This window comes from Rana temporaria, chromosome 5 (assembly GCF_905171775.1).
Source record: "Rana temporaria chromosome 5, aRanTem1.1, whole genome shotgun sequence".
In the NCBI taxonomy this organism is placed as follows: Eukaryota; Metazoa; Chordata; class Amphibia; order Anura; family Ranidae; genus Rana; species Rana temporaria.
This window is the reverse complement of record NC_053493.1, coordinates 85,665,399-85,688,115: the sequence shown is the minus strand read 5'-3', so window position 1 is coordinate 85,688,115 and position 22,717 is coordinate 85,665,399. Positions and strand designations below refer to the sequence as shown.

Below are 22,717 nucleotides of genomic sequence, written 5' to 3'. Positions count from 1 at the left end.
GCAACCAATGTAAGAAAGGAGTTTTATCTTTGGCCACTAATGTAAGGGACAATAGAAATAAACAAAAACCAAAAGGTTGACGCTGCGCTAAATTAAATATTGAATTATAAATGTAAATAGCTGCTAGCACTAAATTGTGTACAACAACTTGGTAACACTGTTTTTTTCTTTTTTACTAATGTAAGGGAGCATTTAAAAGTGATTTCTGTTTCTTACAAAACATACAGTTTATAAATAAGACCCTCACTTAGTATAAAGGCTTACATGGGAATTGAATAAGAAGCATATTTCTGATTGGCAAATGTTTAATCGCAGAATATGCACATGGTTACATGGATCAGATCAATGACAACATTACCAACAATTTGAAAAATCTCTGTGTTTAATAAGCAGTACTTCAAATTGTTAGGGTCAGCAGTCTATTGTTACTCATATATAAGTAAGTCTAATGTCTTCTGCAGAATGAAGACAAGTTTACAACACTTATAATTAAATCTGTAATACTGCTGTTTCCTGAGCAGTGGTATTCTGTTTATTTTTTTTTTATTTTTTTTTTTAAATGTTCTAATAAAAGGTTTTCAGAATTTACATAATTAAAAAGCCTAACCCTTTCTACAGTCATACATTGTATCTGTTTTCATGGGATTGGCATTAAATGTTTAGAATGTAATCTCTGTAGGAACATAAAGTAAAATAACTAAAAGGATGCATAAAAGGACACATGGCGTGGGGGCACTGACTCTGTCATTATACCTTGTGCCATCTGGCCACTTAAAGCCCAGATTAGGACAATTGTTGTAATGGTGCTCCAGGGAAGATATAAAAAAAGCTTGTCTGACTGCAGTAGTCACCTCCAATCCAGTGCTGTCCCACACTGTCGTTCAACCCAGAAGACTGGGAATATATTGTGAGTGCATAGGGTCACAGATTTGGTCTTTTAGGGCATACTTCCTACATCCTGCACTCACAGTAAAATGATGCAGAGATCGACTTTAAAGCGGAAGTAAACCCGCACACAAAAAAAAACCCCCTGCAAGGCAAAGGCCTAATGAGCTAGTATGCAGCGCAAAATTTAATCACGCTGCCCCCATTAGATGTTTTCTGGGAAAGGAGATGCTCAGAAGATTCAAACATAATTGCTAGTGTTGAGCAAATCACTTGTTTAAAGCATAAGTACCGGTATTCACGCTTTTTTTGTAGTGGTGCAAGTATGACTCTAACACTTTCGGATCCTCATCTATCAGTTATTACTTTCTTACTTATCTAATTAATGCATATTTATCTTTTAAAATAATGTAAGCTCTCTGAAGAAGGATTATCCTTGCGTACAGGCAAAAAATGTGTGCGAACATGTGAACCTCGTTAAAGTCTATGGGACATGAACATAAAAAATCAAAAGTGCTAATTTTAAAGGCTTATATGCAAGTTATTGCCCTAAAAAGTGTTTGGGGACCCGGGTACTGCCCCAGGGTACATGTATCAATGTACAAAAAAAGTTTTTAAAAAGACCATTTTTTTAGGTGCAGTGATTTTAAGAATGCTTAAAGTGAAACAATAAAAATGAAATATTCCTTTAAATGCCATGCCTGGGGATCCCCTTGGTCTGTCTGTAAAGTGGTGCATCTGTCTGATGTGTTTTACAGTCCTGCAGCAAAATTAAATTTCTAAAGGAAAAAATGTCAATTACAATTGCTCCCGGCAATATAGATAAAAATCTATGTTGAGGGCAAGTGGCCTGGTACTCGCTCGCCCCCCACCCTTCCCTGGCTGCCAGACTGCTCACAGACAGAATTCTCACCGCTCCAGGTGAGCCTTGTGGATGATCAAGGGTTGTTGAACCACCAGGGTGCTGGCAATGCGGTAATAGCAAAAATAAAAGAACAAAAGCTGGACAGCCGCACTCCAAAATTTTTCTTTAAAAGAGATGTCTTTATTTTCAACTGTGCATACAGTCACTGCAAGCCCACAACAATCAGTATGGCCAACGCGTTTCGCACTGGCGTCAGTGCGAAACGCGTTGGCCATACTGATTGTTGTGGGCTTGCAGTGACTGTATGCACAGTTGAAAATAAAGACATCTCTTTTAAAGAAAAATTTTGGAGTGCGGCTGTCCAGCTTTTGTTCTTTTATTTTTGCCAGACTGCTCACATGGATTCAGGGATATTTTTTTAAATGTTGGTGTGGAGTTCCCTTTAAAATCTAGGCCAGACCCAAAGGACCGTGTATGGATTTTGGGGGGGGGCACATGTTTTTTTTTTTGTTTGGCGTGTAGTTCCCCTTAAAATCTATACTACACAGTATATACAGTATATATTAATATACTGCCTGCACTGTATATATAGACTACACTGTGTGTGTGTGTGTGTATATATATATATATATATATATATATATATATATATGTATGTATGTATGTATGTATGTATGTGTGTGTGTGTGTGTGTGTGTGTGTATATATATATATATATAGCTAACGTTCTCTCAATCATTACACTATGTACGGCTGCCATGGAAGCAACCTTATATAGTGTGGGGCGTGGACTTAGCACCCTGAGCCATGATTGGCTAAAGGCACCCTGCCTTTGGCTAATTATGGCTCTCACAGCAGAGCGTGCTGTGATTGGCCAAAGCATGCAGGTCAGGTGCATGCTTTGGCCAATCATCAGATATTAATGCACTGCGATTTCACAGTGCATTATGGGGCATTCCACAGCGCTTAAATTTGAGCGAACGCCCCATAATGTTCGGAATTCGGGGAATGGACGAACACCCGATGTTCGAGCCGAACTGCAGGACCATCCCTACTTGTTAGTTGGTAACTGTTTGGTATAAATCTGTTGTCATGTTTGCTTGATTTACTGTACAATGTTATTATATGTAGCTTTAAAGAAAATCTATGGTCATAGCATACACATTTATTTTATAATATCAGCTTTTTTTATAGCAATACAAACAATATTTGACAATCCAATAAAAGCTTACTTAAAAAAAAATCTTCTTTTTTGTTGTAAGAGCTGTCTGTCTGCTGGCCATCTATTTTCCACAACTTCCTGGATTCCCTGCATGCTTTGCAGATTTTCTTTGCTGTTTAGTTTAACCACTTGCCGCCTCATTATACTGCGGCAGGTCGGCACGATCCTGCGAACCGTTGCAGCTGTACGTCAGTCACTTTAAGTGGGATAGCGCGCACGCCTCTGGACAGCGGGGGTGCCGATGCTCGTGGCCGATGTTCGCGATGACAGCCGGCCACGCACTATCGCGGGCACGAGAGGCAGAACAGGGACGTGTGTGTGTAAACACACATCCCAGTTCTTTGAGGAGAGGAAATGCAGATTGTGAATTCCTACGAGCTGGAAACCACGATCTCTCATCTCCTATAGTCAGTCCCATCCCCCCTACAGTTAGAACACACATTAGGGAACACAGTTAACCCCTTGATCGCCCCTTCCCTGCCAGTGACATTTATACAGTAATGAGTGCATTTTTATAGCACCGATCGCTGTATAAATGTCAATGGTCCCAAAAATGTGTCCGATGTGTCTGCCATAATGTCGCAGTCCTGATAAAAATCGCAGATCGCTGCCATTACTAGTGGAAAAATAATAATAAAAATACCATAAATCTATCCCCTATTTTGTAGACACTATGGCCCGGATTCACAAAGCACTTACGCCGACGTATCTCGAGACACGCCGCGTAAGTATAACTATGCACCGTCGTATCTATGCTCCGTGCCCACAATCTGAGATACGCCTAAAAATAGTTACGACCGACGTAACTTGCCTACGCCGTCATATCGTGGGCGTATATTTACACTGGGCGCATTTGCCGCTACCATTGATTTTCTATGCACATATGCAAATTAGGGAGATTCACCGATTCACGAACGTACTTGCGCCCGGCGCATAATATACACGGTTTGCGTAAGTTGTACGTCCGGCGTAAAGTTATTCCCCATATATGAGGCGCAACCTATGCAAAGGTATGGACCAGGGAACATGTATCTTTTGTCGTTTACGTAGTATGTGAATCTGACTAAGCGTAGGTTACGTTCATGTCGTAGGCAGTGATTCGACGTATCTTAGGCAGTTGTTTCGACGTGATTCTGAGCATGCACACTGGGATGCGGCCACGGGACGGCGCATGAGCCGTTCATTTTAAGTACTTCTATGGCGCTTGGCCCATCATTTGCATGGGGTCACGCCTCATTAGCATGGCTCACGCCCACTTCCACCTACACTGGCTTACGCCGAGGAAACCCAGCGTATCTTTAAGAGCGAGTGGGAGCAAGTGCTTTGTGAATCCAGTGCTTGCCTCTGTGCGCTGCATCGGCGTAGCGTATATTAGATACGCTACGCCGGCATAAATATGCGCCGATGTATGTGAATCCGGGCCTATAACTTTTGCGCAAACCAATCAATATATGCTTTTTATTACCAAAAATATGTAGAAGAGTACATATCGGCCTAAACTGAGGAAAAAAATAGCTTTAAAAAAATAAAAATAAAATGGGGCTATGCAAAACGTACAAAATATATTTTTTTTTCAAAATTGTCGCTCTATTTTTGTTTATAGCGCAAAAAATAAAAACCACAGACATGATCAAATACCACCAAAAGAAAGCTCTATTTGTGGGGGAAAATTTTATTTGTGTACAGCTTCGCACAACCACGCAATTGTCAGTTAAAGCGACGCAGTGCCGAAACACAAAAAATGGCCTGGTCATTGAGCAGCCAATTCTTCCGGGGCTGAAGTGGTTAAAGGAGAAGTACACCCAAAGCTGCACTCCTGTGACCTGTTTTCAGCAGACAGCTGAAGCCCGCAAGATCGCATCAATAAAGTCGGGATCCACCCCCAAACCCTGGACTGGCACATGGCTCCGCCTTTCAGTGAGCTGCTGAGAGCCTGAGTCAGCCGCTCCCACCCCCTCCACAGCCCAGTGCTCCAGGCAAGCTGACAGTCTCTGCTCATGGAGCTCTGAAGACTGAACGATCATCGATCTTTGATCGCTCGGTTCTAAGTCTAAGAGCCGGGGGGAATGACCGATGCTGCATCCATCTAGGTAAGTGTGATTTTGAACATAAAGAATAAAACAAACTCCTCTTTTAATATTCTAAAGACTATATATCCAATGGTACCTTACTGCCTCCAAGCTGTAATTCCTGTAGTGACTCAGTCTCCTGAAATTCACCCTCTCAGCACCTCTGTAGGACACATGGCAGGCTCTGTAAAATGTGGGACACAGAGGTGTCTTCTCACAGGGCATAGTATACATGTGACAGAATCCAAGCAAATGTGTGTGAATCTTCACAAAGTACACTAACCAACATAAAGGATGTTCAGATTTATAGGAGTAACCTAGAAATTATTGAGATGCAATGTGGAAATGTAAATATAGTTTTAAATTTTTACCACAGAAACTTTAAATAAATCATATTGTAAGGCGACGGAGATTGTCTTCACAAATTTCTCATTGTCAATGCACCCAATAAACCTATTGTATTCACATTCACTTTTAGCTCCGGGCTCCAGTCGTTCAGAAAATGGCTGCCATTTTGAAAGAGACAGAAAGCAGCTACTACCCCACTCTGCGAAACATCATTTCTGATGTAAAAAATGGTAAGTTACAAGTCTTCATAAAATATTCTTACATAAAACACTGCACGTAAACAGACCAGGGAATTTCTAGAAAATAGAATAAAAAAAAACTCAATAATTAGTTATGTGCTATTGTTGATGCTTAAATCATGATTATTAAAATGGCATTCAAAAGATAGCTAGTGAAAGTTGGCTACATTCAACTGGAGTTGTTCTGTAATGTTGAAGAAGGTTTTCTGCTTTTCCAAGGAACATCTTCAGCTCTGAAGGAATTGCTTGGTTAAGCAGTTCAACAGTACACAGCATTGATCCAGTTGGATGTGATTAAAGCTGGTCATGGGTGGATCAAAATTTGGCCAGTTCACCAGGGAGCATGATGCCCTGTACACACGATCACTTTTTGGCATGGAAAAAAAATGAAATTTTTTATCATGAAAAAAAAACGACGTTTTTCCAACCTTATCATTAAAAATGATGTTGTCCACACACCATAATTTTTGAAAAATGATGAACAAAGCGACGGCACTCTAAAGGGGAAGTTCTATTCGCCTTGAGGCTGCTTTTAGCTGGTTACTTGTTAGTAAAAGACGATTCGTGCTTTTTTGTCTGTTACAGCGTGATGAATGTGCTTACTCCATTATGAATGGTAGTTTTACCAGAACGAGCGCTCCCGTCTCATAACTTGCTTCTGGGCATGTGCGGGTTTAAAACGTAGTTTTTGCCCACACACGATCATTTTTTACAACACGAAAAATGACATTTTCAAAAATGACATAAAAAATTGAAGCATGTTTGAATTTTTTTTTCTGTCGTTTTTTCAGAAGACGGAAAACGATGTGAAGCCCACACACGATTATTTTAAATGACGTTTTTAAAAATGTCATTTTATTTCATGACAAAAAGTGATCGTGTGATTGGGGCATAAGAATTTCACTCCATGTGTGGCCATCCGTGCTTGACATAAGTTGTTAAATTGACTTATGTTGAAAGGGAATGTTGGAAAATGTTTATCGATCAGCAGCTGCAGCCACTGATCAGTGTATTCTGGCGGTCCTGCTGACTGCGTTTGATTTAACAAAACTGTAGAGTGCAAAATCTGGTGCAGCCCTGCATAGAAGCCAATCAGCTTCCATTTTTTTTTGTCAAAGTTTAATTGAACAACCTGAAGTTAGAATCTGATTGACTACCATGCACAGCTGTACCATCTGGTCACCGGAAATCTTTTTGCTCTTCATCCGGCCGTGGCAGATTCGTTCTCCGGGCATCCGATGGCATGGGAGAGCCCCGAGAAGCACTGAAAACAGTGATATCTGAATGATGCCTGTAGCTGCAGGCATCATTCAGATATCCCCCACTGAAGTCCAGGACGTCATTTGACGTATTGTGGTATGGAAGTGGTTAAACATCCTGCTGCCCTGGACACCATTGACTGATGGCATCTCTTTATACAAGCTCCACCCCATGTGTCATGCAGATATTTTATTAAAAATAAATGCTAGATTATACTGTTGTAGGTAGCATGTTGTGTGCTCTATATACAGGACTACGTTCTGCTGTACAGACCACTAAAAAAGGAAAAGTAGAGATGTTTCATATTTTCTAAACTGTAAAGAGATTTTTCACTCCTCTGAATACCCTACCCCCTATTTTGGACACCCAAATGTCCAGAGGTTGTCAAAGGAGAAAGAACATTTTCAAAGGAGAAAGAACAAATGAAAATTTAACTGTTCAAAGATTCATGAAAAACAGTTAAATACATACTGTTACCTTGTCCAGGCAGAGCAAAAGAGACAGTGTCTCTGCAAAGGCCCCCTTATATTAAAGTGGCCTAAAGCCAGCCATACTGCACATGGATCAAAATGTGGCCGGTTCAGCAGGGACCAGCTGAATTTCAATCCATGGGTTGTACACAAGTTGATCAATCGTGTACAACCAGCCTATTGGAAAATGTTCTCTCAATTAGCGCCACCGGCTATAGCCAGTGGTGCTGATGAGAGTATTCTGATGGCCGTGAAATCTCCCAACGGTCAGAATACATTGACACAGCGGGAGTGATTTAAGTGCGTGTATGGGGGAATCAAGTAATGTTCTTTTGTTGAATTAAAGAAAATTATTCATGTATAGCCAGTCTAACACTAACTGTTCTTGAAAATGTTCCTTCCCCCTAATCCTACTTATTGTGCATACACTGTGTTAAAACGATCTGTGTACTAACTAACTGTGTACTCAAATTGGTTGCCCTCCAGCTGTTGCGAAACAAAAAGTCCCATAAGGCATTGCAAGACTGACAGTTACAAACATGACTCCCTCAGGCAGAGGCATGATGGGACTTGTATTTCAGCAACAGCAGGAGGGCCACCAGTTTGAGACCCCTGCTCTAGCAGATCTTCAGTGCATTGGCTCCACCTGTACAGTAGCTTCCCATAGGGTTGTATAAGGCATCCTCCATGCATCTCCTGTCTTGGGAGATTACTGGAAGGTACTGTGCAGGCACAGCCAGTGCACTGAAGATCTGCTAGAGGGATATATACAAACACCGGAGGCCATGGGCATGATTGGGAGGCAAGATCACCGTGGGGTGTAAACAGCTGGGAAGGTTGAGGAGGGGGTGACCATTAAAGAAGGATACATGCATGAAATTGCACTTATGTTTTAGCCTTCACCCTTTAACCTTTCATCAGTTTAGAGCAGTCAGAATAATAAAGCAGATTTTTCATGGATTGCGTGTTACTTTGTCTTTCACATTGCCTTTTGTCTTACTAAATAAAGGTATGCGTGTGTTTTAATTTTTGTTGAAATAATGTCAATTAAAAGTAGTTGAAAAGACTGATTTGTGTCATACTGTGAAGGAATTGTTAGAAGGTCATTATTCAATTAATTTCTATCTGGAAAATAAAAATACATCTTTATTTTCCTGACATTTGAAGTGACAAAACCTTTTCCCCAGACAGGTTTCCACTGTTGGGTGCTCTGCGACGTAGGCCTTTTGTAATTAGATCCCATCTGGATTAGGCTCTTTGTGGCTTTCATAAGTTTTGTGTGCCTCCTTTATAGAAAAGAAACATTTTACTGGCACGCCACCATTATTTACTTCATAGCACACATGACTTCCACTTCAGCACTGCTGGGTGCTTCCTTTCTGGTTATTTTACTTGAGTTTTATGACAGATCTTTTTGTCTAAGTGTAGTTTAGGGAACAAAAAGCCTTGAGAAGTGCCAGGTTCCAGGATCCAGGCTTAGGATTCCTGCAGAGCCCAGGTAAGGAGCCTGGTGATATGCACCATGTTCTGCCAAACACTTTCAGATCTCACTGAGGCCACTTTTAAGAAATTATTTTTCTGGCTTTTCATTGTCCACAAGCTAATACTGTAAAGAAAACACTTTTATATTAAGCTGGGGAATTCACACATTTCTTCGGGGTTACAGCACAACAAAATTACAGTCTTTGCACCTAGGGTGACCATGTGTCCTGGATTGCCCGGGACAGTTCCGCATTTTGCAGGTCTGTCCCGGGCACCTTCATTCTAGGTCAATACGGTGTCCCGGAATGAAACTGACACAGCCACCCACCCAAGCCAAACTAATGCCCCCCAAAAAAACTGCCACATCACTGCTTTACTCACTGACAGTACTTGTCCTGGCCGGGAATGCCTGGAGGAGCACAGACCCCACCCCCTGCTTGTGACTGGAGAAATCATAAATCCGCCTCTTGTTTCCAATCACTGTGCTGTGATTCATTACAGCACAAGCTGATTTTTGGGAAGGGGGTTGTCCCTGAATGGTAATTTGGAAATGTGGTCACCCTATTTGCACCCGATTCACATGTCTGTTGATGCTGGCACTGGGGTCGGAATGTCCATACTGGGCATTCCTTCCTCAATGCACTCTCTCCCCGGCCACCATGCCTGTAACACTGACAGGCTCATGGCTGAGAAGCTTTGTACTAGGATTGGCCAGGGTTAGGGTTGGTCCACTAGAGATAGTCTTTATAGTCTGCAGGCAGTGGGAGATGCAGCTTGAACGAGGCAAGGCACATTTGTGAGCCAAGGGGTGTGTGGCAAAGCTGTAGTATAACCACCCTGAGATTGCAATAACGTGGTGTAAACTCAAGTGGACGGAATATCAACTGGTGGCATCTGAATATGAAGGGAATGCTAACCGTATCCTGCCCTTAGTAGTCTGTCTGCCTGTCTGTTATTAGTGCTATATTTGGGCCGGTACCCTGCTCACCAACTCCTTGTTGAGGCTGTAAAGTCTTTTGGTGGAAGGGCCTTTGATCTGATCCCAATATGTAGGTGACTTGACTGACAGTTCAGCTGGACAGGCAGGTGCGCTGGTCTCTCAGAGAATAACAGCTGTGCTTGTTAGGCAGCCTCGCTGTGTGAACTGAACAAGTAGCGATTTCGACCCCTGCAATTCCAGGCCTACTCCCAGGCTCTCTCAAATGCCTCGTTCCAAAAGGTCTGGAATGCTTGGATCCCACAGATGCGGTGCGGATTTGCAGCAAATTTGCTATGAATTTGCACTGCATCTAGTGTGAACTGAGCCTTACAAAGAGTTGAAAATTCTTTCTTCTGCCAGCATGCTTTAGGGAAGGACCCCCACTCTCTGCCTAAGCAATGATCTCTCTGCAAATGTCCGATATGCCTCCTGCTGTATCAATCAAATGGCTCTGCAATGAGTGTGACTGATGCTCCCTGCTGATAGTAAAGCTTTAGCAGAGGGTATGTTGGACCGCTGCAAAGAAATTACTGCTTTGAGGCCTCGTACACACGACCGAGGAACTCGCCGTAAATGAAACATCGTTTTCCTCGAAGAGTTCCTTGTTAGGCTTGTCGAGAATCTTGTCGAGCTTTCTTTGCGTACACACTGTCAAGACAAAATCTCTTTGTTCTCAAACGTGGTGATGTACAACACGTACGACGGCGCTATAAAGGGGAAGTTTGATTCCACTGGCGCCACCCTTGGGGCTGCTTTTGCTAATCTCATATTACTGCGTGTTAAGTAAAAGTTTGGTAAGAGACGATTCGCGTTTTTCAGTCTGTTACAGCGTGACGAATGTGCTATCTCCATTACAAACCCTTCTTTTACTGAATGCACGCTCCCATCTCATACTTTATTCTGAGCATGCGCGGGTTTCTAAGCATACACACAAACGTGTTTCTCGTCGTAAACCAGCCCGACGAGAAACACGACGAGGAAATTGAGACTCCCGACGAGGAAAAATAAAACTTGTTCTTTTTTTTCTCGTCGATATCCACGACCTTTTTCTCGACGAAAAACATACACACGACCGTTTTCCTCGGCAAAAAAGCTCTGCCACCAAGTTTCTTGATGGATTCTGTCGAGGAAAACGATCGTGTGTACGAGGCCTCACACTAAGAGAATAGGCCTTCTCTACAGCATGCTGGCAGGGGATGGGCGTTTCTTCTATGATGAAAAATTAACAAAGGATATCCTCATATAATGTGTACTTGCCTCAGTCCATAGCACTTAGTGTGGATTCTGCCTACTCTCTCTTTCTTCTCCTATCTGCATGAGTCACTTCTCTAACAGTTTTCCTAGATACCAAGCAATTCTTGTTGATGGCTCGTCGCCTCCCCCATCACACAGCAGGTGATTGACAATCTTAGCTGCAAGTTTCCCAATGAGACCATGTAGAGGGGATGTGTTCTTTCCTTCCACTCAGGTCTCAGACAACACTCAGCTCTGTGCTGTGCATTGTGTGACATCAGACCTCCCCTGCCTTCTGGTGATCATAAATGTTGGGTAAAATGTGTTAGGAGAGAGGCTGCAGATAAACAGGTATAACTTATGTATGAGGATTTAATTCATCACTGTGCATCACCTGAGGCTAGTCACTTCAATGGTCTTATGTATTACTAGTCACTTTAAACTGGAAGTCCAATTGGATGTTAATGTTCAAGCTTTGGGGATCAGATCCCTTACCATTTGGAAGCTAGATAAAACATCTCAAATTAAATTAAATGCATGGGGTAATCGGCTGTTCATATTTGAAATGTTGTAATTACAAGATTTCTGGTGTATGATAATGATATCTTTGTTTATATAAGCGCTTACTGAAGCTGAAGACATTGACCTGCACCTGAGAACATTACAACCACATATACAGTTATTGGAAGAGACTGACTTCCATCAGATCAATGCCTTCATCCCACCTCTATTCCACACCATCTGCCTAATCTGGAGTAACTCGGCTTACTATTGTACCCCTGCACGGATCATTGTACTGCTACAAGAGTTCTGCAACCTGCTTATTGATCAGGTAGTGTGAATGCTTTCTAAATGCCTAGAAGACAAAGATATACCGTTTTTTACTGATTCTGTTTCTTTTACTTGAAGATGAGGGTTAGAGTAATTTCCCCTGGTATTTCAGTATACACCAGCTAGGAACAAGTTTCAGCTACTTTAATTACATTAAACACTGATGGAAGCACCTTTGAGTATTTTCAAGTGACTTTTGCTTTCTCTGGGTACTTGTGTCTGACTAGTGATGCTCTTGCTTTTTTAGCACTTAATTTTTGCACATTTTTACCTGCAGTCAAATTTGAATGAGCCTGGATGTACAATTGATGGGGACCCTTTTGGTTAAGATAAATAAATTGAATGTGCCATAAGGGCATAACCTGAACTGCCATTATAAGATGTGTATTGGTAAACTACTTTTAGTTAGTCACCAACTCGAACAACAATAGAGGTTGGAAGTTTTGCCATTACTTGTTGCCTACTTGTTATCTAGATCAGTGGTCTCCAAACTGCAGCCCTTTGCTTGCCTTTATGCGGCCCTTGGGGCGCCGTTACCCGCAATGATACGATGCACTATTCCTCCCTCTGACACCAATGATGGGGCACTATTCCTTCCACAGCCACAGCGATGGGTCATTACTCCCCCCCCCCACTGAACCCAACGATGGGGCACCATTCATCCATGGATACTATATCATTTTTTTTACTCCCACTGATCACTAAGTCTGAGACTGGGGCATTTTCCGCTTCAACTGGCCACAGCCCGCCCTCCTAAAGTTTGACAGACAGTAAACTGGCCCTTTGTTTAGAAAGTTTGGAGACCCCCGATCTGGATCATTGGCTTACTAAATTGTGAAGTATAAAGATCAGTCGAGAATCTAGTATGTGCTGAATGGAGTAAGAAATGGCAGTGCACAGCCTTCTCTGTTATTTAGGGCTCTTTCACACGTCCTTTCAGTTTTTGTGTCCGCTCCGCTGAGCAGGGACCGCCCTATCTCAGCTCCGCTCTGCCCTATGGGGAACCGGATGCAGACGGACCGTCTGTCCGTCTGCATCAGTTCCGTTCCGCCGGACGGAAGAAAAATAGGGTTTTCTTCCGTCCGAAAACCGGATCCCGACGGACGCGGACGCTAGCGGATGCTCCATCCGCTAACGGACGCGTTCTCATAGGGATTCATTACAAGTCCGTTAACGGACTTGTAATGAACGGACAGGCGGAGCGGACGTGTGAAAGAGCCCTAACCTGGGTGCACAAGAATGCAAATAAAAACATTTCTCTTGAAATTATTTAGCATAGTTCTATTGTATGAGCATTAAGAAGGACATTTTTTAATCTTTTAGCTATACTTGTGAAAGACCATTATCTTGTCTTATCCTGTGTTTCCTTGTTGTGCCTTGCTAATCCCCCAAACAGTATCTTTCTGATTGAAAATACCCATTGCAACCCACATGTTAAACTTGCAGTAATGTTCATGGGTACAGAACACAATGCGACCTAGGATACTCTAGCTTTTAGGCTGCATTCACACCTAATCACAGCGTTTTGTCCCGCGATTTGCGGCGTCAAATTGCAGTGTTTTGTACCGCGAATTGCGCCGCGATTTTAACCCCCATTAACCCCCAGGTCCACATCTCCTATGCCGAACGCCGAAGCCGCCTGAAAAAAAGGGTCCGGGACTTGTTTTGAGCTTCAGGCGTTCGGCGTTTCGGCATTCGGCGTGGAGATGTGAACCATCTTTATAGAGGGCAATGGTATTTCTCCCCTCCAGCGTATCGAGCGTCGGGCGTAAATACGCCTAGGTGTGAATGGAGCCTTAAGTGACTTGTGTTTTGTTTATGACAAGAGGAAGTCATTGTTTACGCAAAATATTGATGTAATTGGGCAGTGCTGGCATTTGCCTTAGGGCTCTTTCACACGGGCGGATCGTAGGTCCGCTTTTTCATCCATCCGTGTATGGATGAAAAAGGGACATACATTGGTCCCTATGAGATTGCGGGTGTCAGCGGATGAACATCCGCTGACACCCGATCTCACCCGGTTCCGCAATCCTCCGATTCTACAGACAGAGGAAAACCCTATTTTTCCATCCGTCTGCGGATCGGGTGAACGCGGACAGACGGTCCGTGTTCATCCGATCCCCCATAGAAGAGTACGGAGAAAAGACAGGGCGGTCCCTGCACAGTGTGCTGGGGATCAGCGGAGTGATCACTGCTGAGCAAGCGGCCATTCACGGGGCGAATCATCACTGTTCCACCCCGTGTGAAAGAGCCCTAACTGGCATAACATTTTCCTTTTATGATAGTTTATAATAGGTCCAGTTTAGCATAGACATTCCATCCAGCAGGACCAGGGGTCTATCCTCTAATAATTTTAGTGGTTAAATTATTACTCATTCTTTCAATAACGCATACAAGAAAGGATATGCAGAAAAAGAGGGTATATGGCGCATGATCCAATAGAGCAAACAACACTACACTGAGGTATATAGAATAGTCTAGTAATCAAGCAAGTCCATGTTATAGAAAATAATAATAAATAATGTCCATGAAAGTCCTGGATAATAATAATATGGATGGCTGTAGGGAACACTTGGCGGCAGCACCTGAAGCAGAAGCAAACCTCTGAAAGATTCAAAGAAAAAAGGGGACAAGATGCGCCAATCTAAGTGCAGTAAGCCTGGATTTTAATGAGAAATATAAATAAAATAAATGTACATGTAAAGTGCCTACTCACAAACGGAAGTAGAAAGCAGACACAAAAAACGGAATGGTGGGGTGCAGGTATTCGGTGGTCGGATGCGTGCCTGGAGTCACTCGGTGGTATCAACTTTCGGGTTCCAAGTCCCGGGCAGCAGCGAGCTGGTGATGTTAATGTCCGAGGGTAGGAAATCCAGGAAGGACACGGAGATTTGGCGTGCGCTCCACCATGGAGTGCAGCGTCGCGCCGGAAGTGACGTGGGAGTCCAGGCAAGCCAATGGCATCCCATTGGCTGGCCTGGACTCCCACGTCACTTCCGGCGCGACGGCGGGACGCTGCACTCCACGGTGGAGCGCACGCCGAATCTCTGTGTCCTTCCTGGATTTCCTACCCTCGGACATTAACATCACCAGCTCGCTGCTGCCCGGGACTTGGAACCCGAAAGTTGATACCACCGAGTGACTGCAGGCACGCATCCGACCACCGAATACCTGCACCCCACCATTCCGTTTTTTGTGTCTGCTTTCTACTTCCGTTTGTGAGTAGGCACTTTACATGTACATTTATTTGATTTATATTTCTCATTAAAATCCAGGCTTACTGCACTTAGATTGACGCATCTTGTCCCCTTTTTTCTTTTCATACAAGAAAGGATTTTGCAGTAATGCACATTGTTTTTTGTTTTAATATATGCATCAGAATATGTTCCAACTGGCTGGAATGGGACAACTCAGCAAACTATGACAGATCAGACATTGAGCATGAGCTCATGTAATCTTAGAACAATGAGATAACGAGCAGAGTAATTTATTTTGCATTGCAGATTGGTCCATTGACATGTATGGATGCATAGTACAAGTAAACATGGCTATGCATTGGCAGACTACCCCGAAAACACATGTCAAATTGACTTTTTTCTAAAATTTTAAACCAGCCATTGTATGGTTCAATACCTCTTAGGAGGTTATTTAATAAAACTGGAGAGTGCAAATTCTGGTGCGGCTCTGCAAGGAAACCAATTAGCTTTGAGGTTTTATTGCCAAAGTCTAATTAAGCAAGCTGAAATTTGAAGCCGATTGGCTACCATGCACAGCTTGCATGGTAGCAAATGATTGCAAGTGGCCTTTCGTTATCTCTGGACCCCAACCCCTTTATAAAATGTAGTCTAATAGAAGTGAAAAATTATACCTATGGGGAAAAAAGTTGTAATAAAAACGTATATAGCCACTGTCTTCTGGCGTGACCTCTCTACTCTTCCAGAGAAATTCCTAGGAAACCCTATGTCTTGCACTATGCTGAATCATTTTCTTGTGAGATTTGGGATCCTGTTCATTCTCAGAATCTCGCTAGATGGACTGTACCTTCACACCTGTGCATTCTGTGTGCAGAAGACAGAAATAAGGTAAAGTAAGTATATCCCCACAGGGATATTTAGTAGTTGAGGCACTCATGATATTACTGACCCTTTCTGTGCTAGTGGATACTAGTTACACAGGCATAGAACAAATAAAGAAGACATGGGCTCTAGTGAAGTTGGCAGCTTTAAAGAGGAAGTAAACCCTCTTAAAAAAAAAAAAAACCTGAAAGACAAAGGCATCATGAGCTAGTATGCTATGCATACTAGCTCATTATGTATTACTTACCTCAGATCGAAGCCTTTGCAGCAGTCCTCATCTCCCCCTCCGGCTGCCGTCATGTCGTCCCAGAGCTACTTCCGGGTATCGCGGCTCTGACGCTGTGATTGGCCAGAGCCGCGATGACGTCAGCCACCAGTAACGGTAACTGCACAGAGACTGCAGCAACGGCACATAGGTGCTATTTCTTCAGTTTTCCCCAGTGCGCATGTGCCGATGACATCGGCACATGCAGGGGCCAGGGGATATCTCCTAAATCATACAGGTTTAGGAGATATCCTTGTTATCTACAGGTAAGCCTTAATATAGGCTTACCTGTAGCATAAGGTTGTAAAATAGGGTTTACAACCACTTTAATTAATATTGATAAGGCTTGCAGTCGACACAAAGTAGCTGACCCATCTACATTTTCGGGGTTATCTACGAAAGGCAAATCCACTTTTCACTACAAGTGCAAAGTGCACTTAAAATTGCACTGAAAGTGCACTTGGAAGTGCAGTCGCTGTAAATGAATAAAAAGGGGTAGATCTTTCCTTGCCTGTCCCCCTTGGATCTACAGCGACTGCACTTCCAAGTGCACTTTCAGTGCAATTTCACTTTGCACTTGTAGTTCACACTTGTAGCGCAAATTGAATTTGCCTTTTGTAAATAACCCCCATTGTGTACTGTCATGGCCTGCCCCATCAAACATCAACTGCCTACAAATGCACATACCCATTCTTCCTCATATAGTGGTGGGTAGGTGAAAGTTGTATGCAGATAGGGAAATTGATGGACAGCCGCACTCCAAAAAAGTCTTAAAAAAGACGTGCTTTTTATTGAAAAATGCACAGCATACAATCAGCATACAGTGGGGAAAACAGCTGACGCGTTTCGCATTGGATTTCAATGCTTAGCTTAGTGGGTAGGTGAAAGTTGTAGCTGTGCTACCTGGACATCCACCAGTCCCTAGCCTTCTTCCAAGTTTGCCTTGTACGTCACTGCTGAAAATTGCTATACATGTTCATGTAAAAGTTTGCATTATAACCGGCTATAACAATTGAACAGTTTTTAGGTGGCCCAAATGATAAATTCTATTGTTAGTCTGTTCAGCAGTGAGTTTGTTATCAGAGTCATGTTTAATAAAATGTTGTTGATTGACATAGCATGACCCTTTTTCTTACATTTCGAGTATTAAGCTTGATTATCGTCTGTTAAATTCCAGGCAAAATCGTATCTTTCTCCGGAAGATCTTTTCAAGGAGGAAACAGAGGAAGCTCTGGAGCATGTACAAATCGCTGTGAACGTCCTCAAGAGCTTTAAGCATTCATTTCAAAGCCACAGAAGCAATCTAGGGTCATTCTATGGGGATAGCAATGAGTTCAAACCCTGGGATTTCCGATCTCAACTGGTGTTTGCAAGATATGACAGGTTTCTTGAGCGCCTAATGAAGATTGAGGTATTTAATTCTACTAATTGTATCCTATTCAGAGTTGAAAACTATAAATACTTACACTGGAGCGCTATGAATTGCAAATGAGGTGACCTGCACAGGGCTTTTCAAGGAAAACACTACTTTCCCTGCTTACCTAAGATATACATTCTCCCTAAAATAATACAATCTTCTAATGGCTATAATTATAATTATTACCATAAGTATTCCCATGTGACACAGTTAGTGACCACAACAATTATATTTAATTGGACAGATATTACTTTTAAGGCTTTCAGTCCTACAAAATTGATTCTGTTGTACACATTTCTACTTTCTGTTATTTCTGAAATTTTATTATATTCTCTTACTGAAGAGCATTTGTGTATTTTATGTGAAGTTACAGAATATAAGTAAATGATTTTAAATGTTTTCTGACATTTGTAGAGAGGTTTTATATCCATGCAATTTTTAATATGTATTAAATCTGTGCCCAAAATAGGCAAGTAGAGGACCAAAAGCTTGCCCCTAGTATTGCATGTGGTGTGCTTGCTGCTGATATATTCTTTATTTCTACCATAGTATACCTTGTTTCAGCCTGGATCTCTGTGCGGTCTTTGTATTTTTAATATTGACACAGGTTAACCACTTCAGCCCCAGAATGTTTCACCCCCTTCCTGACCAGAGTATTTTTTTGCGATACGGCACTGCGTTGCTTTAACTGACGTGTGACGCTGTACCCAAACAAAATTTTTGTCCTTTTTTTTTCCCCTCTCAAATAGAGCTTTCTTTTGGCGGTATTTGATCACCTCTGTTTTTTTTTTGTGCTTTAAACAAAAAATAAGACCAACAATTTTGAAAAAAAAAACAATCTTTTTTACTTTCTGCTATAAAACATATCCAAAAACATGTCTTCATCAATTTAGGCCAATATGTATTCTGCTACATAATTTTGGTTAAAAAAAACAAAACAATAAGTGTATATTGATTGCTTTGCGCAAAAGTTACCAGGTCTACAAACTATGGGATATTTTTATGGACTTTTAAAAAATATTTTTTACTAGTAATGGCGGCGATCAGTGATTTTTTAAAAAATAATTCCCAGATTTATTCCTTGCTCCCACTTACCATCTGATATTCCTCAATCTTTTCTCTTTTTCTCATTCTTCTCTCCATTTTATTCCCTCAAAAAACATGATTTTCTGTGTGCATGCATGTGTGTGTGTGTGTGTATGTATGTATGTATGTATATATATATATATATATATATATATATATATATGCATGTATGTACTACTCTATGGTACTCTTAGGGCCAGATCCACAGTGAGAGTACGCCGGCGTATCTACTGATACGCCGGCGTACTTTCAAATTTCCCTCGTCGTATCTTTAGTTTGAATCCTCAAACCAAGATACGACGGCTTATGGGCTCGATCCGACAGGCGTACGGCTTGGTACGCCTTCGAATCGTAGGTGCAATACTTCGGCGCCCGCTGGGTGGAGTTCGCGTCGTTTTCCGCGTCGGGTATGCAAATTAGGGATTTACGACGATCCATGGACGTACGCGCGGCCGTCGCATTTTCTAACGTCGTCTGTAGTCGACTTTTTCCGGCGTCTAGTTAGGGCTGGTATTTTGCGGCGTATAGATAGACTTGCCATGTTAAGTATGGCCGTCATTCCCGCGTCGAAATTTGAATTTTTTTTTTTGCGTAAGTCGTCTGTGAATAGGGATGGACGTAACTCACGTCGAAGTTCAAAAAATGACGTCGTTGCGACGTCATTTCGCGCAAAGCACGGCGGGAAAATTCGAAACGGTACATGTGCAGTTCAATCGGCGCGGGGACGCGCTTCATTTAAATGAATCACGCCCCCTGCCCGCCGATTTGAATTACGCGCCGAGAGATGCACTACGCAGCCGTAACTTACGACGCAAAATCTTCCTGGATTCGACTTAGAGCCAGGTAAGATACGGCAGCGTAGTGTATCTCTGATACGCTGCGCCTGTCCTTTTCTCTGTGGATCTGGCCCATAATCTTTTATGTTGTCAGACTTATGATTATACCAGCCAAATTCTGCATTTATATCATATTTTATTTTGTTGTAGTTCTCATTAATGGAGAGTGTTTTCTGGCCCCCCAAAATAGGTTGACACTTTTTTTTTGTGTGTGCAAATCATACATTTAATTTTGGCTCTTGTATCATTTGGTCTGGCGCGTGTTCCATTGGTGCATGTTCTCTTACAGACTACATTGGCCATATAGATAGTTATGATGGTCAGGTGTTCTCAAACCATGGTCATATAGCCTGTCAAAGTACATATAATGCATGATGTGCCTTCCTGAAGCCATGCATTATATGTGCTCCATTAGTAGATCATTATGCTTTCTTATGCCATCTTCAATAGAAAGATGTCATAAAGTCAAGAGCACATGCAGAAGATGGCCTGCTGGTCTGGACTTCAGACTTGGAGTCAAAGACTTTTCTGCTTTGGGGCTCCTATATATATATATATATTTTTATTTGTTTTACCATTTTATTATTTTAGGATGTTTTACGGACTACCTTAGAATTTCAGAAACTAGAAAAATTTGAATTGGGAGGAAGTAAAGGACACATGCTGGCCGAACAGGTTACACATCTTCAGGGAGAATTTGAAGAGAGATGTAAAGTGTTCAAAGAAAGTGCTCATGATCCAACAGATTACACTAATGTGGTATGTTTTATGCTATTGTTTTTGTATTTAGAAACTGTCATACTGTCATGTTGCAATCCATATTTTTAAAAAAAGTGTACTGTGGAAAAAGTTTTAACTGCGAGTAAGGTGTAGGACAGATTCCATTTTAATGATTCTGAAAATACCCAATCTTGGTTATCTATGGATGGGCATATGGGCACCCAGACATCTGCCTGCCTTCAAACACATGGCCATACTGCCAGAACCCACCATGGTGTCCTCTAGACTTGATGGAAGGGTATATGCAGCTAATTTCTGTGACTGCTTATGATTATGAGCATTTCCAGCTGTCCTTTTCTGTTATTTGCTTATATTGGGCCAGATTCACATAGCCCGGGCGCAACGTAACTTAAACGATTTAAGTTACACCGCCGCAAATTGCCCAAGTTAGTGCCCGATCCACAAAGCACTTACCTGGAAATTTGCGGCAGTGTATCCTAAATCAGTCCGGCGCAAGGCAGGCCAATTCAAATGGGGCGAGTCCCATTTAAATTAAGCGCGCTCCCGCGCCGAACGTACTCCGCCTGCTCCCGACGCTATTTTCCCGATGTGGTTTGCGCGAAGTTACGTTGCGCCAAGGTTTTGTGAATCGTGACGGGTAAAAAAGAGTTGCGGCGGGAAAAATAAAAAATGTAAAAAAAAATTTACAGCGACGTGGGAAAGACGGGTATACTTTTACATGGTGTACTAACTTTACACTTTGTAAAAGATACCCTATCTTTGCGACGGCAAACTAACACTTACGGCGACTTCACGAAGGGAAAAATTTTTCTGGATCTCCGTAAGTGCTAATTTGCATACCCGACGCTGGTTTACGACGAGAACTCCCCCCAGCGGCGGCCGCGGAACTGCATCCTAAGATCCGACAGTGTAAAACTATTACACCTGTCGGATCTTAGGGATATCTATGCGTAACTGATTCTATGAATCAGCCGCATAGATAGAAACAGGGATACGACGGCGTATCAGCAGATACGCCGTCGTATACCTTTTGTGAATCTGGCCCATTGTGTGTAAAGATGTGTATGGCCTCCCTAATACAAAACAATATAAAATACAGTGAAACCTTGGTTAGAGAGCGTTTTGCAAGACAAGCAAAATGTTTTATTAAATTTTGCCTTGATATACAAGCGATGTCTTGATATAAAAGTAGCGTCATGTCACAACTGAGTATAAAACAGAAGAGAGGAGCCTCTAAGTGTAGCAATATGGTTACATTTAATGAAGGTACAACATTTAGCAACTTATTGCTACACTTAGAGGGGCCTCTCTTCTCTTTTATACCCTGTAAAAAAAATGCTTTGACATACACGTGCTTTGGATTACAGGCATGCTTCTGGAACAAATTATGCTTGCAAGCCAAGGTTTTACTATATATGATACAATATGTAATCACCAATTATTTTATAACCTGTTATTTATAACGTGTTAACGCCTAAGCATTTTGTAATGCATTACAGGAGTTTGAAAATGATTACTTTGCATTCAAGGCTAAAGTATTGGACCTAGAGACACAGATTGCAACAATGATATGTTTGGCATTTAAGGACTGTTCTGGTTTGGAATCGGCCATTAAGGTATGCTTCTTTTTCTGTATCTTTCAAATATTGTTACAGTAACATTTATTGATTGGAAAGGTGAAATTACCGCTGTGATAACCAATTGTTTAGTGGCACCCTATTGACCCTGTAATCCAGGGTGCCTTCCTTTGCAAATACCAGCTTCAGCTAGGTAGAGCCCACCACCTCTTGTGCTTTAATCAGCAGCCAATGATGAGGATCGGGTGTCAGGGAGGGAATTTTAAGATGTTAACTTTTCACCTAAAGTTGCTACCAGTATGTCAATAGTAGAGTTCCTTGAGTTTGGGACCTCAGGTACTCTAAAAAAAAAAAAGCATTTATCAACTGTATTATTTTACATTAGCAAATTGTTTTGTTTATTTACCAGTTGATATCTTTTTACAGTTGCTGGCAATCTCTGGTTATTTTCTGGAAAGACAGGTTATTTTGGATATCTTCAGTCTCAACTATTATACATTTCTTCAAATGTTCAGTGAAGAGCTGGATAAGTGTAAGATGTTATATGATGAACATGTTAAACAGGTACAGTATAAAGGTACATTTACCTCTCTATAAAAAAAAGAATGTGCGGCATCTTATTATATATCATTGTGCTGTTTTATGTTTTGCTGTGTAGATGGAAACATGTATTGTACACAAAAACATGCCAATCCTCTCTGGTGTCCTGAAGTGGACCAAGGAGCTCAAAGAACGGATACAAATGATGTGGTCCAATTCCAGGTTTATCCAGCATGAGTGAGTGTCTGTTTCCTAAATTTAAGTGCAGTTTTTTTATGTACTACTTACCGTATATG

General features: G+C 41.9%; 1 protein-coding gene across 1 annotated transcript in view; it reads left to right on the top strand.

Annotated features, from left to right (window-relative positions):
* The window catches only part of DNAH11 (dynein axonemal heavy chain 11), a 376,413-nt gene that overhangs the window by 37,401 nt on the left and 316,295 nt on the right, over positions 1-22,717 (top strand). The window contains exons 6-12 of the mRNA XM_040352802.1: positions 5,520-5,619; positions 11,673-11,884; positions 17,402-17,635; positions 20,155-20,322; positions 21,804-21,920; positions 22,308-22,445; positions 22,540-22,658. Of these exons, the coding sequence (XP_040208736.1) occupies positions 5,520-5,619; positions 11,673-11,884; positions 17,402-17,635; positions 20,155-20,322; positions 21,804-21,920; positions 22,308-22,445; positions 22,540-22,658 (1,088 nt within the window). The remainder of the gene's footprint in view (positions 1-5,519; positions 5,620-11,672; positions 11,885-17,401; positions 17,636-20,154; positions 20,323-21,803; positions 21,921-22,307; positions 22,446-22,539; positions 22,659-22,717) is intronic.